Source organism: Malaclemys terrapin, chromosome 10 (genome assembly GCF_027887155.1).
Source record: "Malaclemys terrapin pileata isolate rMalTer1 chromosome 10, rMalTer1.hap1, whole genome shotgun sequence".
Taxonomy (NCBI): Eukaryota; Metazoa; Chordata; order Testudines; family Emydidae; genus Malaclemys; species Malaclemys terrapin.
In genome coordinates, this window is record NC_071514.1 from 55,271,882 (window position 1) to 55,291,158 (window position 19,277).

A 19,277-nucleotide genomic window follows, 5' to 3' on the forward strand; every position below is an offset into this window, starting at 1 on the left:
CTTAGGAGCGGGCAGAACTGCCCCCGGATACTCAGGGAGCCAGAGAGCTCCTCAGAGGGGGCAGCTCAGCAGGGTGATGAGGGAGCTGAGCCGGGGGCGGGGGGGGGGGGGGGAGCAGAGCTGGGGAGCAGGGCAGAGCTGGCTGCTGTCTCTATTTACTGTCTACTTTGAAGGCTTTGGGACAGGCCCAGCCTGTCACTGAGCCACTTCACCCCTTTTCTGCAGTGGGCCCTGGGGGGCAGGGCTCAGGGCAGCAGGGCATTCAGGGGGGCACTGCATGTACTTTTCTCCCCAGGGTCAGTTTCCTGGGCGGGGCGGGGAGGGGCAATTTTCACATCTTTGGAGGAGAGCGAAGGTCACATCTGCAGACACTCCCCCCTGCCCCCAAAGTTGCGGGGGGAGAAACAAAGGCAGAAGTGGGGCAGGTTCTAGGCTCACCCTGATCCCTTCAGTGCTGCAGCAAGGGAGTCCTGCCCGCCCCCAGCCCGCCCAGAGAGCAGGAATCCCTGCATCACCATCTCCTGCCTCCTTCTCTTCCCAGCATGGCCGTGCAGGCCCTGGCGCGGGTGCTGCGCCTCAGGGGCAGTCAGCCAGCTGTGGAGCTAATGGACCAGGAGCGAGGCTGGCAGCTGCTGGAGGAGGCCCAGCCCGAGGGGTTCACTCTCCTTAGCAGGTGAGGACAGAGGCTGGAGGAGTCACGTTCTCGCTCTGGAGCCCAGTGGGGCAGAGATGGGAGGGGGTGGCCGGGACCGGGCCGGATTCCGGCATATGCAGGGTTGTCATGCACACGTCAACACGAACTCTTGTTCTCTCCCAGGGCCATAGTGACCCACCCAAACCTGGCCCTGAAGAGCATCCCAAAGCTTCTCCTTCCCAGCCTCCAGGCCAGCCAGGAGGGCGAACGCATGGCCTGCACCGCCCTGTTCGCAGAGGTGAGCCTGGAAGACCAGGGGGGAGGGTTAGCCAGGCCCAGAAGCTGATGGAACAGGGGGCCAATAGCTGGTCAGCCAATGAGAGATGGTCCCGGTGGTGTATTGCTTGTAAATTAATCCCTCTGCTGGGGGCTCTGTGGTGGGATTTGGGAGCACCCCACTGGAAGCAGAGGGAGCGTTCTGCCCTGCACATGTCACTTCTGTTAAGCTCAGCTGAAGACAGCCCCTCGTGAACAGCAGTCGGTACGGATCTATGTCACCTCCTGTCCCCTGATCATACTCCCTTCCCCTTGCTCCTCCTGGCCTCGCCCAGCCCTCTCTGACAGCTCCTTTCGGTCCCTTTAGTTCCTCGGCAGCCCCCTGCTGATGGAGAATGAGCCCAAGGCGATGCGGAAGCAGGTTGTGAAGGCCATGCTGCAGCGGACAGAGGACAGCAACATCCACGTTCGAGGCAGAGCGCTGCACGGCCTCAGGAACGCAGTGACCGAGTTCCCGGACAAGGTGGGTCTGGAATGGCAGGAGACTAGGCAGAGAGGGCTGGGTAGGAAGCGTCTGGTTCCCCTTCTCCCCAGCCTGTGGCTCCTATGGAGCAGACTAGGCTGTAGGCTGACTTGCCCGGACTCTGGTTACACTCAGGCTGACAGAGCGTTGCTCACCGAGCGGCGTCCAACCCCTTCTCTGCAGGTCAGGAAAAAGCGAGACAAGATCCTGGAGAGCTTTGTCCACGCCGTGTGCGAATGCTGCGACCCCCGCACCGTTCTGGAAGCCATGGAAGGGCTCTGCTGGATGCTGCGGGACCCCAAGGCGCCTCTGAAGGCTCACATCGCCGTCCCACTGGCCCTGCAGGCGAGAACGTTCTTTGAGGATGTAAGTACCAAGCAGGGCAGGCCCCATGGCGCTATAGGGCACCCCACAGGGGAAGGTGCTCAGGACCTGCCTTCCCGTGTAGGGGGCTCAGTATCCGATGCAGGCACATTTCTGGATTTGTGGGGCAGCTCAGCTCCTCTGCTAGGGAAGGCAGGGATGCAATCATTCTTGGGCCCTGGGCCCACAATTGTTCAGCAGCCCTGGGGCCCAGCAGGAAAGAGGGGAGTTTGCAGAGAATTATCCTGTCGTTTGAACTAGCTGAAACCTCTCCGGGCTCCGCAGCTGCCAGGCTGATTCCCAAAGCATGTGAGGGCCTGAGCCTGTCCCCTCTAACCACCCTGCGCCCCCTGTCTGCAGGAGACCAGCGGCCTGAGGCGGGCCTCCATGGAGCTCTTTGGCCACCTCAGCAAATTTGTTTCCAAAAAGTCATCCCTCTTTGGGGCTGAGGTGGAGAAGAGCATGGGGACACTGCTCATCCACCTACAGGACGGGGACCCCCAGGTGGCCCAGGTAAGTGCAGCTGAGGGCTCATAGGGGCAGGGGTGGCTGGGGGCATTCTAACAACATGGCAAGGGTGGTGCAAACTCCCCCCTCCAAGCCCCAGATCTCCTCAGTGCTGCCCTGTGGCACCCAGAACCCCCCCACTAATCCAGCCCTCCCCCACCCCACACAGAGCTCTGCCAGGCCTCAGAGTGTAGCTGTGGGGTAGATCTGTGGGGTTTCCTTCTCCTCCTCCATTCCCCACAGGCACCTCCAGCCTCCCTGCCCAGCCAGCCTCTCCGCGGCTGTGGCTCCATTTTACAGCCTGCCCTGTTTAGTGGCCAGGTCCAGGTCTATCTCTGGCCCCTAGCAAGTGACCTAACCCAAGCAGGGCCACAGGGAAGGCAGGTCGCTGAGGCCGATTGGGTCTCCATTGCTGCTGCCCTGCCCTCACTTGTGTGCTAGCTCCTGTCTGGGAATGACCAGCCTCTTGCAGCAATCCCACCACAACCCGCACCCCAGCCGAGTAGCAGCCCCCGATAGTGCCTGGGATTGAGGGGAGGCCAAGTACGCTGGTCACCGGGCAGTGCTGTTAACTGCCCACCGGGGACCCACAGGGAATGGCCCCTTCCCTGTTCCAGGAGTGTCCCTCCACGGCCCCAGCACTCGGGCCTGGCTCCCCTCAACCCAGCCAAGCTGGAGATGGGGGCTGTGGGGGCCTGGGGAACAACCGTCAGGCCAGAGGAGGTTCTGCAAAGAGGTGGCTCCTTGCTGCTCCGGCACAGCGGAGTCTCCCCAAGCCACACAGAGCCTGCGAGTTGGCAGCCCGTTGTGCTCAGGGACTCAACCAGTTTCCTTCTCGCCCTCTCTGGCAGACGTGCAGGGTGGCATTGTTGCAGTGCGCACCCTTCCTCAGCTACCAGCCCCTGCGTACGCTCGTGCGGAGCCAGCTAGCCGAGGGGGCGGCCCCTGCCAGCCCCGCCTTCCTGAGCGAAGCCTGCAGGATCCTAGTGAGTGAGCTCTGGGGTGTGGGCCCTGCAGGACAGGGGGGTGGGAGGACCTAAGCACACAGGGAGCTTCCCTGCTCCAGGGAGCCCCCTCACTGACTTAGCCCCATCCCCCACCCTTGAGGATGGCTCCTGTACAAGTCATCTCTGTCCCATGGGAGGAATCAAGGGGGAGAGGGCTCTGACAGCCAGGGGTTCCTCACCTCCCTACCAGGGGAGGATGTGTGGCTTGGGACTAACTGGGTTCCTGGCTTCCCAGCTCCAGGACTGCCCAGGGAGACTGAGCAAGAAGGCTGCCCTGAGAGCAGCAGCTGCCCAGCAGCTGATAGGTAAGAAAAGAGCTGGAGCTCTTCTTCCTATTATCCCTCTGACTCTCCACCCAGCTCCTTCCCCTCCTCTGCCCGGATGGATTGGGGGTGGGGGGCACCTTGAAAGACAGAAATCCAAGTGGTGGCTGGTGCCCTGCATGCTGTTAAATAACCAGGCCCGCCTGCCTCCCCTAGGATACATGATGGACAATTGAAGCCAGAGAAGAGCAGGAGGCTTGGACCGCCCACCCTGCTGTGAGTCACAGCTGAGGGGTATTGCTGTGCTGGGAGGAGGGGCGGGGGGAAATCGGGGCAGGGTTCTAGGGTCAGGGGGCAGCAGCCACATCGCACGGTGGCTGGGAGCCAGAACCCAGTTGGAGTGACCTGCAGAGCGTAGGAGCAGGGAGAAAACCCTTGGGGCTGGTTCTGGGGTATCTTCTCCCTGGCTATATTTGAAACTCCCTGCCCTGTGGGGTGTTCCCATCCTGGCCCAGGCAGGAGCCATGGCTGGTCAGCAGGGTCTGGGAGTCAGAAGTGAGTTATTCCTGGCAGGCAGGGGGCAGTGGCAAGCAGAGGGGGGGTGTACTCCACAAGAGGGAGGGAAACCACCTCCTATGGGAGACCCGGCTGCTGGAGGAGACTTTTCCCCCTAATCCCTCACCAGCCGCGGTGCCGCGGGCAGGGACTCTGAGCAGCCCCAGCCAAGGGCGAGGCCGGGGGTTCCTCTGAGCCTCATTTGGTGCTAACTCTGCAGAACCCAGCCTGGATTGCTGCCTGCCCCCTGCAAGTGGCAGCTCCAAGAGCCCCTGCACGCACAGAGCAGCTGACACTACCCCAACTCCCCACCCCAGCCCAGCCCCAGCTATGCTTATGGGGATATGAAATTCTACCTCTGAGTCTCCCTGCCTTCAACTGCTGATCATGCCCCAAAGGGCTGCACCAGAGCTGAGGAAACAGAGCCAGGTGCTGAGGAAACACATCCCAGGGCTGGAGTGTGCAGTCCAACCCCTCCCTCGCATCACGGGCATTCGTTCTGTCAGAGGCTGACCCTGCCAGCTGCTCACTAGGCAGAACCCAGCCAGGTGCTGAGCAGGCTCTCCTAGGCCTGGTGCTTAAATACCTGGAGAGGCTGCAGTCAGCCCAAGAAGGGTGGGCAGGGCGTGGCGTAGAGTCGCAGGCTGAACTGCAGGCCGCAAGCAGACCCAGCGTCACTTCTCACAGCCCCAATCCACTGAGCAAGAGGGGAATAAGGCTGCTGCAGCCAGAATTTCCTTCACTCCAGTAAACTCCTCTCCCCACATTTCCTGACACCCTCCCTATTTACAACCAATGCCGTTGGCTGCTTTTTAAAGATAAGTGCATGTTGCAAACTCATGTTTTGTTATCCATTTCCTTCTTTGCAGACAAAGATTCAGGCGGAGAGAAATTCCGGCATAGTTCTTCCCGCAGGTCTAGCTACTTAGATGCTCTGCTCACACAGGCAGGCTGATCATATGGGCTGGACCACGCTGCTGTGTGGATGAGGGAAGCCTATGGAAGGTGGGGTGTAAAACAGCAGCTGACGTATTCTAGATGGGCACATACTAACTGAAGATGCTCAGACCAAACGTGGGTCAGGATGCAATGCTGAAACAGTCCAGCAGAGGGAGCCACAGCAGGAGTAATGGGCAGGCTGCCAGTAGATGTCCAAGAGAGCACTTGCACAGACCTGTGAGAAAGCAGGAGGATACCCAGGTTACTGCCTTGCAGAGTTCCAGAAGGGAGGGGTCTCTTTCTCACCAAGATCTACCCGAGCTCTGATCTCTAGGGCAGGAGCCTTTTATTTGGCTCCACAGGCCTCACTCATACACCTGCCAACCAAGCAAGGCTTTCGAGCTCAGTTTGCACCATACAGAATGAACGGGTGGTCAGACTCACTCACCTCTCGGGCGCCCTTTTTGTATGTCTAGGACTTTTCCATCTTCTCCTCCTCCACTGAGGGGAAGAGGATGGAAGCTCCAGCTCTTGAATTGGGCTATTAGGGACACACACTGATCACCAGTGACTTATTAGGGAACTAAATAGGGAACCCTGGAGACAAGGGTATTTCCCCGACCTGCCTATGGTGGAGAAACATTAAGATTCAGGTCCCAGGAGTCCAGAACCTCTCGGGTTTGCCCTCTGCAATCCGTTATCTCTGGATGGAACCTAACAGAAAAACAAGAGATTAGTGGCCAAGGGCACAGAGGGCTGCCACGTATACCCTCCGGGAACCAAGGCTCAGGAGAAAAGGCTAGTGGCCTGCCAAGCAGCAGCAGTCAGGCTTGGCCTTCTCTGGCCCCTCAACAAATCTTCCCCAGAACCTCTGAGCTACATGCAGGCTGCCCGGAGGGTATCGCTCACTGAGAATTCACCTCTGGCAGGCAGCCCTATCAAGAGGGGGCGGGATCAAAATTACATGAGCCCAGGATGAGCTTCCTCTCTTGGACAGTAGAGCTGGGCAACCTGCTGCAGAGGCGAACGCTGCAAATCCAAAAAACATCATCATCATGTTCAGCCTCACCTCCACGAGCAGACGCCTGGCATGTAATCAAGGCTCCATTTTGTCCTCATCCAAAACCTGAAATCAAACTCTTACCTTCTCAACATTAAAGACAGTGATAGATGTCCTTGTTGTGTAAACAGGCAGAGAGGTTATGCAACTTGGGCGGAAACAGGCACTCAAATACTGCACTGATGGGGGCCTTATAAAGATGTAGACGGATGATAAGTAGCATCTTTATATAGGAGATCCTTGAACAATGCACCAAGCTATTGGACTCAAAGCAAGAACAAACTTCTCTTGTTCACCTCTCAGTAGGAGAGCTCAGGGAAGAGAAGAGTGAAGCCACAGCTCGTGTCGAATCTGCTCTTCAGCAGACTACACGCTGCACATCAGACGTACAGCAGCAGTGTTGGTGAATTAATCTAGTACAGTGGTTCCCAAACTGGGGTTCGCGAAATGTTACAGGTTGTCCGCGGGGAAAAAATTCCCTAATGGCGGACAGAGCTGTCCCTAGGGACCCCGGGCAGCATGGGGCCAGCAGCCCAGAGCCCCTGGACGTCCAAGAGCGAAGCAGATCAAAGCAAGCATCTCTATCACACTGAGATTTAAACTTCAAAACTCCTTATAGGAAATGCAAAGGGAGGTGGATATTTTTTCCTGTTTTTAAAATTAAATAGGCAGCTAATATTGTTTTTAAAATTATTAGGAAGAACAAGTTTAAGCTTTGTTGTAACGTGCGTTGTTTGTCTGGACTGCTCAAGACCTGAATGCTTGTGTAGAAGGAACTCTAAGTTGACTTCTTAAATACCTTCATCAAGGAGTATCAGGTGTGAAACAGCATGAAACGTAGGAGCCTTGTCTTATAACAGACTTATTCGAAGTGATACAAGCTACGAAAGTAAGATCTTGGAAGAGTGTTGCCGTTTTCATAATGTAATAAAATACTGTAATGATAAATAATAATTAATAATGAAGTGTGTAATAAGCTTGTCATCAAAACAAATTTTATATTTCCCAGATTACTGTTTTTATAATTTATACTCAGGTAAAGGAGAAAATCCCTGGAAATGTTTATTTTGAGGAAGGGGTTCGCGAGACTTGACATTTTAGTGACAGGGGTTTTGTCATAACTATAAAGGGAAGGGTAACAGCCCTCCTATGTACAATACTATAAAATCCCTCCTGGCCAGAGACTCCAAAATCCTTTTACCTGTAAAGGGTTAAGAAGCTCAGGTAACCTGGTTGACACCTGACCCAAAGGATCAATAAGGGGACAAGATACTTTCAAATCTTGATGGGGGAAAGGCTTTTGTTTGTGCTCTTTGTTTTTGGGGGGAGTTCGCTCTTGGGACTAAGAGGGACCAGACATCAATCTATGCTCTCCAAATCTTTCTGAACAAGTCTCTCATATTTCAAACTTGTAAGTACAGCCAGGCAAGGCGTGTTAGTTTTATCTTTGTTTTCCCAACTAGTAAATGTACCTTTTGCTAAGGTGTTTACCTCTGTTTGCTGTAACTTTGAACCTAAAGCTAGAGGTGGTTCCTCTGGGCTCTTTAAGTTTGATTACCCTGTAAAGTTATTTTCCATCCTGAGTTTACAGAGATGATTTAGACCTTTTTCTTTAATTAAAAGCCTTTTTTAATAACCTGATTGATTTTTCCTTGTTTTTAGATCCAAGGGGATTGGATCTGGATCCACCAGGAGTTGGTGGGAGAAAGGAGGGGTGGTGGTGGTTAATTTCTCCTTGTTTTAAGATCCAAGGGATTGGCTCTATGTTCACCAGGGAGTTGGTGGAAGAGTCTCTCAAGGCTACCCAGGGAAGGGAGTTAGCCCATTGGGAGTGGTGGCAGGGGACCAGATCTAAGCTGGTAGTTAAGCTTAGAAGTTTTCATGCAGACCCCCACATCTGTACCCTAAAGATCAGAGTGGGGAAGGAGCCTTGACAGGTTCACAGGTTGTTAAAGTTTGGGAACCACTGATCTAGAATGAGAATACAGTATCTGCACCATCCGGGTCTAAAATAGGGTAAATGCACACAAGGCAGACTTTTAATAATGCATGGACAATACAAAGCCAACTCCCTCCTCCATAAAAAGAAGAACAGGAGTACTTGTGGCACCTTAGAGACTAACAAATTTATTAGAGCATAAGCTTTCGTGGACTACAGCCCACTTCTTCGGATGCATATAGAATGGAACATATATTGAGGATATATATATACACACATACAGAGAGCATAAACAGGTGGGAGTTGTCTTACCAACTCTGAGAGGCCAATTAATTAAGAGAAAAAAAAAACTTTTGAAGTGATAATCAAGCTAGCCCAGTACAGACAGTTTGATAAGAAGTGTGAGAATACTTACAAGGGGAGATAGATTCAATGTTTGTAATGGCTCAGCCATTCCCAGTCCTTATTCAAACCGGAGTTGATTGTGTCTAGTTTGCATATCAATTCTAGCTCAGCAGTCTCTCGTTGGAGTCTGTTTTTGAAGTTTTTCTGTTGTAATATAGCCACCCGCAGGTCTGTCACTGAATGACCAGACAGGTTAAAGTGTTCTCCCACTGGTTTTTGAGTATTTTGATTCCTGATGTCAGATTTGTGTCCATTAATTCTTTTGTATAGAGACTGTCTGGTCTCTACGCAAATAAATTTGTTAGACTGTAGTCCACGAAAGCTTATGCTCTAATAAATTTGTTAGTCCTGACAGTCTCTACAAAAAGCAATTTAAAGTAAAAAGAAATCTTGCTATTGTACAGGCTGGGATCAGAGCATGGAGCTCAGAAGTCAGACATCGGGAGGGATGAAAGCTTGTCGGAGAAAAACAGAGTTCTCATTCTTTTGTTTAGGTACAGCAAGTCAGATGCTTTATTAACTCTCACAATTGTGCAGAGGGAGAGAGCTAAGCAGGTCTCTCTCAGGTAACTAATTACAGCAAGCATTTATACCTTTCATTACAGAAATAATGAGGGACAGCTGCATTTTGTTTATACATAGGCCATCTTGATATCTTATTTCCTCACTTGTTTTGACTCTAGCCAACATACAATATTTTCTATACCTTATCTATACAAGGTCACAACGACTTCACACACAGTTCTTTCCCACCCGCCTCACACAATCCTCGCTTCTACAAATCTCGTGTTATTAGGGTTACAGTTAGGCTGACTCTTGCTAACGAGCTGTCATGCATTGCAGTTCCTTTCTGTCAGTTCTTTCTCTGCTTCCACAACCTGTAGGTGAAAACCCTGCTGCAGGAGGAGATTGCCTTGTGTTTTATTGGGTTTTTTTCCTGGGTACCTTGAACAGCAGGAATCCCGCCATGTTAATCCCATTCCGCTCAAATAACATGCAGGCACAGACTCTTGGACAAAACACCCACAAAGCAGCAGCAGCTGTTACTTCCAAGCTGGTAAAGTCTAAATCATCCTGACTTCCACTTCCAGATCAGCTTTAACATATATTAAAAAGAAACACCTGAGGGTGGGGTGAGGCACAGGGGAGCGTGTGTAAAACCTTTGAAATGGAGGAGGACACAATAAAACCCCCTTCCTGTCTGAACACAGCAAAAGGAGGAGAAACGGGACAGGTAACTTATTGCTGGCAAACCCTGAAAACTCCTCCGTGGGCTCTTTACTCTCTTCTCCTCTCTCCATAGGAGGCTCCCATTCATCACAATGGTTGGAATTACTCTCTGTACATTGGCTGCCAATGACTAGTGACCCTCATAGGCCATGCATTTTCATCACTCTGCTCTCCCAGCTGCACAAAGGCTGGAGCGATTGCCCTCCCTCGACCCTCTCTCCCCAATTTCTCCATCTCTCTGCCGGGGAAGGGAAGAGAACTCAGTTCTGAGGGGACAACCAGCTGTCTTGAAATCCCTGGGACAGATTTCAGAAGTGGACTTTGAAAAACAGCAAAGCTGCATTCACAGCTCTCCAGCTGGGACACGGAAGCTGTTCGGGCACAACTGGCAGCATTGTTTTGTGCAAGGAAAGGATGCCTCCTTCGAGGAGAGACAGTGCAGTTGGGTCTGTCGTGGCTTACGAAGTCCATGCCAACTTGTCTGAAAACCAAAATCTTCCAATGCTTAAATATCTGCCAGCACTAAACTTCTATGCTTAAAAAATATATATATCCCATTTGTGGATTTCACTAGTGAAATGCATCACGCAGCCTACCTGCCTTGCCGTTCTCTCTCTCTCACACACACACACAGACATAGACACAAAGCAGCTCTAATGAAATACTGGTTTGGTACTTAGCATGTTTTCTCCAATACTGAGAGGGAAAATACATAAGCACAATCAACCCCAGCTAGGTAGCTCAGCAACACTTCAGATTATGAAGCCAATAATAAAATGGTCAAATGTCCCCTCTCCGCACTGCAAACTGCATGGTGCCTTTCAGAACAGGAACAGGGCCGTGGGTGAGCGAGTGTCTTCCTCAATAAGAACCAAGATGTATTTTTATTTACAAAAGAAAGGAGAGAACAATTTCCACACAAAAGCACTACAACGATAACTCCCTTTGGTAAAAAGTGTAATAAATGTCTCCATAGGTCTGTTTGTTGGTACTAACTCTCAAGCCACCTGGTACTATGGTACACAAGAAGCTGGTACAGTTATACTAGCACATCAAGCATATTTCCTTTAATAAAAAAAGGAAAAAAATTGACAATATGTACATTTATTTACAAAAAAGGAAGGGGAACATGTTAAAATTGTGTTGTTTCTGCTGAGAATCCAGTTGTGATAGGCACCTCTGGTTTCACGACGTATCTGAGCATATAACTTTAAATGCACCACTCAGGTCAGGATGTATGCAACATCCAGTTCTCTTCCCTTGAAGTTCAGGCCATTGAGGAGTTAGTCTCAGAAGTGCTGGTGCATATGAGCTAGCTGCATTTCTCTAGGATCACTCAGTTCTGAAAAGGATCCTTCCCTCCACAGTGCACGCTGAAGTCAGAGGCCTGTTGGCAACAGTTCCAGCTTAGGGTTGTAGAGATCCATTTTCCTAAACCGAATCCCGCTGGTGACAGGATGTACCAGCTGTGCACTAGTCAACTGGCCACGTTACGGAGATACACAGTGAGGGGAGAAAGGCATCTTCCTCGTTTCCTTGATATGCACACACATACACACACCACGTGATCTTCCCTCACTCAGGGACTTTACGGTGTCTTGAATATTGTGCCGTATTTGACACGGTACTTGTTAATGCTCACAAAGTGCAGGGTCTCTGTATCACAGGTAGTGGTACAGGGCACCAAACCCTCCAACCCTTCTCCCATTAGCCACTTGTTTGTCTCAGCTGCCATTTCACGGGTCACATGCTCCTTGGTCCATTTGTCCACCCAGGCTTGGAATCGCTGGTGCAGCCGCTTGCTCACTCTTTCATGGGACTACAGAAACGGGAGAGACAAAAGATCACGAAACACTTAAAAAGCGAAAACAAATCCACTTCCCTAGGCCAACAGATTTGAGATGTTTAGCACTGCTGGGGAACTGGCAATACAAACACTGACCCTTGCCGATTGATCAAGGGAAAGTGTCAGTAAATTGGAGGCAGTGTATGAACAAGCAGGCACAGCCATCCTTATTCCCAACTGGAAATCCCCAAAAGCCTAGTGTTCGTGAAATCAAGTGCTCAGAAGTCATCAAAGTCAAAAATCATCAAATGTTTGTTGAACTCTGAACCAGAATGTTAACTCTGCCACAGTGTATATCCCGTATATTGTATGAAATGGATTCAACACTCTGCTAATGATCAAAACAGGGACACACAAAACATACATGTGCACCAGAGCAGAATTAAACACCCAACAGAAGTAATTTCCAGAAGTTCCTGACTTGACTGCTTGATTAGAACCCTAACGCTGCAATAATGCTAAGCTTCTCATATCTTTTCCGATTAATGGCAGTGTCAGGTGATGCAAGACTGTTCAGCCTTCAATGCAGGGGTTTATACAAAACAATACAGAAACAGTCTCACGTGCGTGCAAGAATTCCAGCTGGAATAGAAGAGGGAAGTGCTGAGACAGATATATTTGTTCCCAACCTCTCACAGCACATGTGCGCATGCACACGGCACCCCCACTAAAATAAAGTTATGTTTGGACCGAAACAGAGCCTAAGAAATTTCAAACCAAAAAGGAATCTGAGTTATGAGTAAGAGTTAGATAAGTTTAACACTGACTTAATTACAGTAGTCAGTCCCAGTAACTATTGCACATATTCCCATAGCTGTGCTATTCTGTTAGAACCTGAACTTCTGAGTCCTGGGAAAATATGCATTGTGACATTTCCAGGGTGGACTGATTTAAATCAGCATTTGTATTTCAGCTGTTTTTTAAAGAAAGATGCACTCATTAGTTGATATACCCATTAAAACACCTTGACTTACAACTAAATAGACACTTTACAGTATAGTTGGTACATCTGTTTGCTACCTAGAAGTATCAGAGGGGTAGCCGTGTTAGTCTGAATCAGTAAAAAGCAACAGAGGGTCCTGTGGCACCTTTGAGACTAACAGAAGTATTGGGAGCATAAGCTTTCGTGGGTAAGAACCTCACTTCTTCAGATGCAAGTAATGGAAATCTCCAGAGGCAGGTATAAATCAGTGTGGAGATAACGAGGTTAGTTCAATCAGAGAGGGTGAGGTGCTCTGCTAGTAGTTGAGGTGTGAACACCAAGGGAGGAGAAACTGCTTCTGTAGTTGGATAGCCATTCACAGTCTTTGTTTAATCCTGGTCTGATGGTGTCAAATTTGCAAATGAACTGGAGCTCAGCAGTTTCTCTTTGGAGTCTAGTCCTGAAGTTTTTTTGCTGTAAGATGGCTACCTTTACATCTGCTATTGTGTGGCCAGGGAGGTTGAAGTGTTCTCCTACAGGTTTTTGTATATTGCCATTCCTGATATCTGACTTGTGTCCATTTATCCTCTTGCGTAGTGACTGTCCAGTTTGGCCAATGTACATAGCAGAGGGGCATTGCTGGCATATGATGGCATATATAACATTGGTGGACGTGCAGGTGAATGAGCCGGTGATGTTGTAGCTGATCTGGTTAGGTCCTGTGATGGTGTTGCTGGTGTAGATATGTGGGCAGAGTTGGCATCGAGGTTTGTTGCATGGGTTGGTTCCTGAGTTAGAGTTGTTATGGTGCGGTGTGTGGTTGCTGGTGAGAATATGCTTAAGGTTGGCAGGTTGTCTGTGGGCGAGGACTGGCCTGCCTCCCAAGGTCTGTGAAAGTGAGGAATCATTGTCCAGGATGGGTTGTAGATCACTGATGATGCGTTGGAGAGGTTTAAGCTGAGGACTGTAGGTGATGGCCAGTGGAGTTCTGTTGGTTTCTCTTCTGGGCCTGTCTTGTAGCAGGAGGCTTCTGGGTACACATCTGGCTCTGTTGATTTGTTTCTTTATTTCCTTGTGTGGGTATCGTAGTTTTGAGAATGCTTGGTGAAGATCTTGTAGGTGCTGGTCTCTGTCAGAGGGGTTGGAGCAGATGCGATTGTACCTCAGTGCTTGGCTGTAGACGATGGATCGTGTGGTGTGACCGGGGTGGAAGCTGGAGGCATGAAGGTAGGCGTAGCGGTCGGTGGGTTTTCGGTATAGGGTGGTGTTAATGTGGCCATCGCTTATTTGTATGGTGGTGTCTAGGAAGTGGACCTCCCGTGTAGATTGGTCCAGGCTGAGGTTGATGGTGGGGTGGAAGCTGTTGAAATCATGGTGGAATTCTTCCAGGGTCTCCTTCCCATGGGTCCAGATGATGAAGATGTCATCAATATAGCGTAGGTAGAGAAGGGGCATGAGTGGACGAGAGCTGAGGAAGCGTTGTTCCAGGTCAGCCATAAAAATGTTGGCATATTGTGGGGCCATGCGGGTGCCCATAGCGGTGCCACTGGTCTGGAGGTATATATTGTCACCAAATTTGAAATAATTGTGCGTGAGGATAAAGTCACAGAGCTCAGCAATAAGTTGTGCTGTGTCATCATCAGGGATACCGTTCCTGACAGCTTGTATTCCATCTGTATGTGGGATGTTTGTGTAGAGAGCCTCTACATCCATGGTGGCTAGGATGGTGTTTTCTGGGAGGTCACCAATGCATTGTAGTTTTCTCAGGAAATCTGTGGTGTCACGGAGATAGCTGGGAGTGCTGGTGACGTAGGGTCTGAGTAGGGAGTCCACATATCCAGACAGTCCTTCAGTGAGAGTGCCAATGCCCAAGATGATGGGGCGTCCAGGATTTCCAGGTTTGTGGATCTTAGGTAGTAGATAGAATAACCCCGGTCGAGGCTCTAAGGGTATGTTGATTTGTTCCTTTGTTAGTGTAGGGAGTGTCCTGAGTAGATGGTGCAGTTTCTTAGTGTATTCCTCAGTGGGATCTGAGGAAAGTGGCCCGTAGAATTTGGTATTGGAGAGTTGTCTGGCAGCCTCCTTCTGGTAGTCAGACCTGTTCATGATGACAACAGCACCTCCTTTATCAGCCTCTTTGATGATAATGTCAGGGTGGTTTCTGAGGCTGTGGATGGCATTGCGTTCTGCACGACTTAGGTTATGAGGCAAGCGATGTTGTTTTTCCACAATTTCTGCCTGTGCACGTCGGCGGAAGCATTCTATGTATAGGTCCAGACTGTCATTTCGACCCTAAGGAGGAGTCCATGTGGAGTTCTTCTTCCTGTGTTGTTGGTGGGAGGGTATCTGTGTATCAGTGCGCTGTTCAGTGTTATCTTGAAAGTATTTTTTGAGTCGGAGGCGGCGAAAGTAGGCTTCCAGATCACCACAGAACTGTATCATGTTCGTGGGGGTGCTGGGACAAAAGGAGAGTCCCCGAGATAGGACAGACTCTTCTGCTGGGTTGAGTGTGTAGCTGGATAAATTGACGATATTGCTGGGTGAGTTAGGGGTTGTTGTGGCCCCATGTGGCAGGTAGGATTTTAGACAGCTTACGGTCCTTTTTCCTTTGTAGAGAGGTGAAGTGTGTAATGTAGATCTCCTGTCTTATTTTAGTAAAGTCCATTTGACTTTACTAGGAACACAGGAACAAATCAACATACCCTTAGAGCCCCGACCGGGGTTATTCTATCTACTACCTAAGATCCACAAACCTGGAAATCCTGGATGCCCCATCATCTCGGGCATTGGCACTCTCACTGAAGGACTGTCTGGATATGTGGACTCCCTACTCAGACCCTACGTCACCAGCACTCCCAGCTATCTCCGTGACACCAGATCAGCTACAACATCACCAGCTCATTCACCTGCACGTCCACCAATGTTATATATGCCATCATATGCCAGCAATGCCCCTCTGCTATGTACATTGGCCAAACTGGACAGTCACTACGTAAGAGGATAAATGGACACAAGTCAGATATCAGGAATGGCAATATACAAAAACCTGTAGGAGAACACTTCAACCTCCCTGGCCACACAATAGCAGATGTAAAGGTAGCCATCTTACAGCAAAAAAAACTTCAGGACTAGACTCCAAAGAGAAACTGCTGAGCTCCAGTTCATTTGCAAATTTGACACCATCAGACCAGGATTAAACAAAGACTGTGAATGGCTATCCAACTACAGAAGCAGTTTCTCCTCCCTTGGTGTTCACACCTCAACTACTAGCAGAGCACCTCACCCTCCCTGATTGAACTAACCTCGTTATCTCCACACTGATTTATACCTGCCTCTGGAGATTTCCATTACTTGCATCTGAAGAAGTGAGGTTCTTACCCACGAAAGCTTATGCTCCCAATACTTCTGTTAGTCTCAAAGGTGCCACAGGACCCTCTGTTGCTTTCTACCTAGAAGTGTACACCATAACTATATACATTTAAGGAATTATATAGCTTAATATTTTCAGATTCTTATTAACCAAACACTTTTAGTATGTTAGAAAATGGTGAATGATATATTGCTTATTTACTAGATAATTAACTTTTTGCTCATGTTTTGTGTCAATCTGCATTAGAATGGTGACTGGAATTTAAACAAACAAAACAGTATATAAAATGTATTTGTATTAAACAAGACAACCTTAAATGTTTTAGACACAAACAAATCTTCTCTTATCAAAAGATGCTTCACATTGACAATTAAATAATTTATTAAATAGAGAGATTAACTGTAGTCAGTGAATTAAACTGATTATTTCAGGTTGGTCTGAGCAAATTTTCAAATATGCCTAAATGAAAGTAACTGCAGCTTAAATTTCTAGTCTCGCCTATGTCTCTTGAAAAGAAATTACCTAAATTACCTAGGCCAGAGGTCAGCAACCTTTCAGAAGTGGTGTGCCGCGTCTTCATTTAATCACTCTAATTTAAGGTCTCGCGTGCCAGTAATATATTTTAATGTTTTTAGAGGGTCGCTTTCTGTAAGTCTATAATATATAACTAAACTATCATTGTATGTAAAGTAAATAAGGTTTTTAAAATGTTTAAGAAGCTTCATTTAAAATAAAATTAAAATGCAGAGCCCCCCAGACTGGTGGCCAGGACCCAGGCAGTGTGAGTGCCACTGAAAATCTTCTTGCGTGCCACCTTCGGCACACGTGCCATAGGTTGCCTACCCCTGACCTAGGCTAACCAACTGTACCATATTTTTGAAACTTGACCTAAAAAGTTAGATGCTTTCCCTGACTCTTTCTTTATATAGAAAAGAAGCTTTTAATTCAAAGTGGGTTTTTTCTTTTTGTTTTTTTGTTTGTTTGTTTTTAGAGAGGGTCGTGGATTCAGCATATTTATTTGTTATTTAAATGTCTTATTATAATCTTCTAAATTTAGGCCTCAACATATTTTGTATTAAATTCTGATTTCATTTTAAACTGGCTCATTTTTAAAAAGAAAAACTTATAAGTAACAAAAATTTGTAAAAAGGACTGGTATGGATTGTATTCAAGAGGGCTAAAACAGATTAGACAGGAGCTGGAGTGGAGAGGCTAGATTTTTCTTTTAAATATTGTTCCCTTGATTGTGGTTGCGTTCCACTGACAGGCATCCAAGTGGGACTGGCAGTGCTCACATAGAGAAGTGACACGCACTGTGTACTTTAGATATAGATTATTTGAGGTGTGCTTGTGAAGATCAGCATGGCAAACTGTGGTAGGGCTTCAGGCCTATTCCTTCATCCAAATGAGTGTACGTGCAGAAGCCCATAGGCCTAAGTCACTGCAGGAGACAAGTCACATGCATGTTAAAACAATCACAGCAGCTTTTCTGGATCCATTACCAAGTGTCAGCACTTTGTACCATAGGCATCGTGCATAGCACTGTTACAGAGAGCCTAGCGCACTGTACACGCACACACAGACAGACCCTAGAGCACCGTATCTGTAAAAAAAAACCACCCCAGCGTGCCATACACGTACACACCCGGCGTGCCATACACACACACAGCCCAGTGCACTGTACACACATACACACACCAGCAGGCTGTACACGTACAGCACGCTATACATGTATACACACAGCCCAGCGCACTGTACACACATCGGCAGGCTGTACACATATGTAAGCAGAGTCAGGATGAGCTCTACCCTGACATCTGGTGGTGAATTATGGCGAGTGTGGAAAAGAACTCCAAGGGCTGATCTTGTTTGCATAGGCACACCCACTCACCTGGCATGAAACAACAGCAACTCAAAGTGGTTACTTTGGCTGGTGTGGGATCCCCAGTTTCTCTGTTATTGGGGCAGGAAGAATAAAGTTTTGTTACCCTGATTCTGTGAATCAAGGCCAGTGGAACTGTTGTATGACAGAAGGACTGAGGGAGTCCTTCACCACTACCTAAGTAGCACTTGCTTGACAAGGGGTATGGGTTACAAAACCCAGTGAATGGGGGAGAGGATAGGGACAGGTATTTGTGTGTGATGGGCTGGGCCCCTCTCTGAGGGGTTGAAACACCAATTGCACTATCTCCTCTCTCCACTGTTGAATATCAGAGCTAAATTTGATTCCATTAGGAATCTAGTTACTGACTGCTGAGCTGAATTCACTTTGGGCTAATGGTGCACTAGCACTGGGGCTCCCTTACTACAATGAGCTGAAATTGCTAAGAGCTGAAATCACTGAGGCTGTGTTAGCTAGTGGGGGAGCCTGAAGCTATATTGCTAAGCAGCTGGCAGAGCGGCGAGCAGAGTGGAGCTTTGTGAGCGGAGTGGCGAGCAGAGCAGAGCCTTGTGGGAGCGGCACAAGGGACAGCTGAAGTGGAGCAGAGCTGAGCGGCTCACAGGTCGGTGAACAGAGTGGAGCGGTGAACAGAGTGGAGCAGCTGCCAGAGCAGTTCGTGGGACAGCGGGAGCAGCTCACGGGGCAGCTGGTGGAGTGGAGCGGCTCGTGGTGAAGGTTGCGGCGGAACCCCATTGGCCTCGGATCACGTAAGGTGCCCCTTAACACCCTGCGTGCCCCCCCCCCCCCGAACTCTGGGGCTGCACTGACCAGGGACAGAGACTTTGTGGGGTTGTTGGACTTTTGGGACTTTGGTAACCTTGGGTTGCTGGTTTCAAGAACCCAAGGGAAAGGACACAGCCCAACTTGCTGGTTTGTGTTATGAATCCTGTTTGTGGTGTTTTTTCCAATTTAATGCTGATGTCATTTACCTCATGTTATTAAACATTTTCTGTTACACTCAGACTCCGTGCTTGCGAGAGGGGAAGTATTGCCTCTCAGGGGCGCCCAGGGGATGGTATGTAATTGTCCCAGGTCACTGGGTGGGGGCTCGAGCCGGTTTTGCATTGTGTTATTGAAACGGAACCCCTAGATACAGAACCCGGCCCTTGTTGCTGCCAACTTAGATGGGCAGAAGGGTTACACGTACATACACAAAGCATGCTGTACATGTACACACAAACATCCCACCAGGCGCTGTACCCCCCCAGCACTGTACACACACACACACTCAGGCCGCCCCTCACCGGCGCTGCTGTCCAGCTCCACCGCTACCCAGCCATGGCCGATCGCTCTGCGCGGGGCAGCCCCCGGCTCCCGGCCTCCGGCTCCGCACAGCCCCAGATGCGGCCCTGAAAGACACACACGAGTCAGCGGCGGGGCCCGTCCGGGGCAGGGACCAGCGCACGCCGGGAACGGCCCCGGGCGGCTCCCCACGCGCGGAACCGGTCCGCACCTGAGCGGAGCAGCCGCCGGACCATGGTCACCGCCACCGCCGC

The 19,277-nt window shown here is 49.6% G+C and overlaps 1 protein-coding gene across 1 annotated transcript in view; it reads right to left on the minus strand.

The window, feature by feature from the left end:
- Nucleotides 1-19,277, minus strand: part of ECI1 (enoyl-CoA delta isomerase 1) — a 280,245-nt gene extending 260,968 nt beyond the window's left edge. The window contains exon 1 of the mRNA XM_054042663.1: nucleotides 19,235-19,277. Coding sequence (XP_053898638.1) covers nucleotides 19,235-19,259 — 25 coding nt within the window. The 5' untranslated portion in view covers nucleotides 19,260-19,277. The remainder of the gene's footprint in view (nucleotides 1-19,234) is intronic.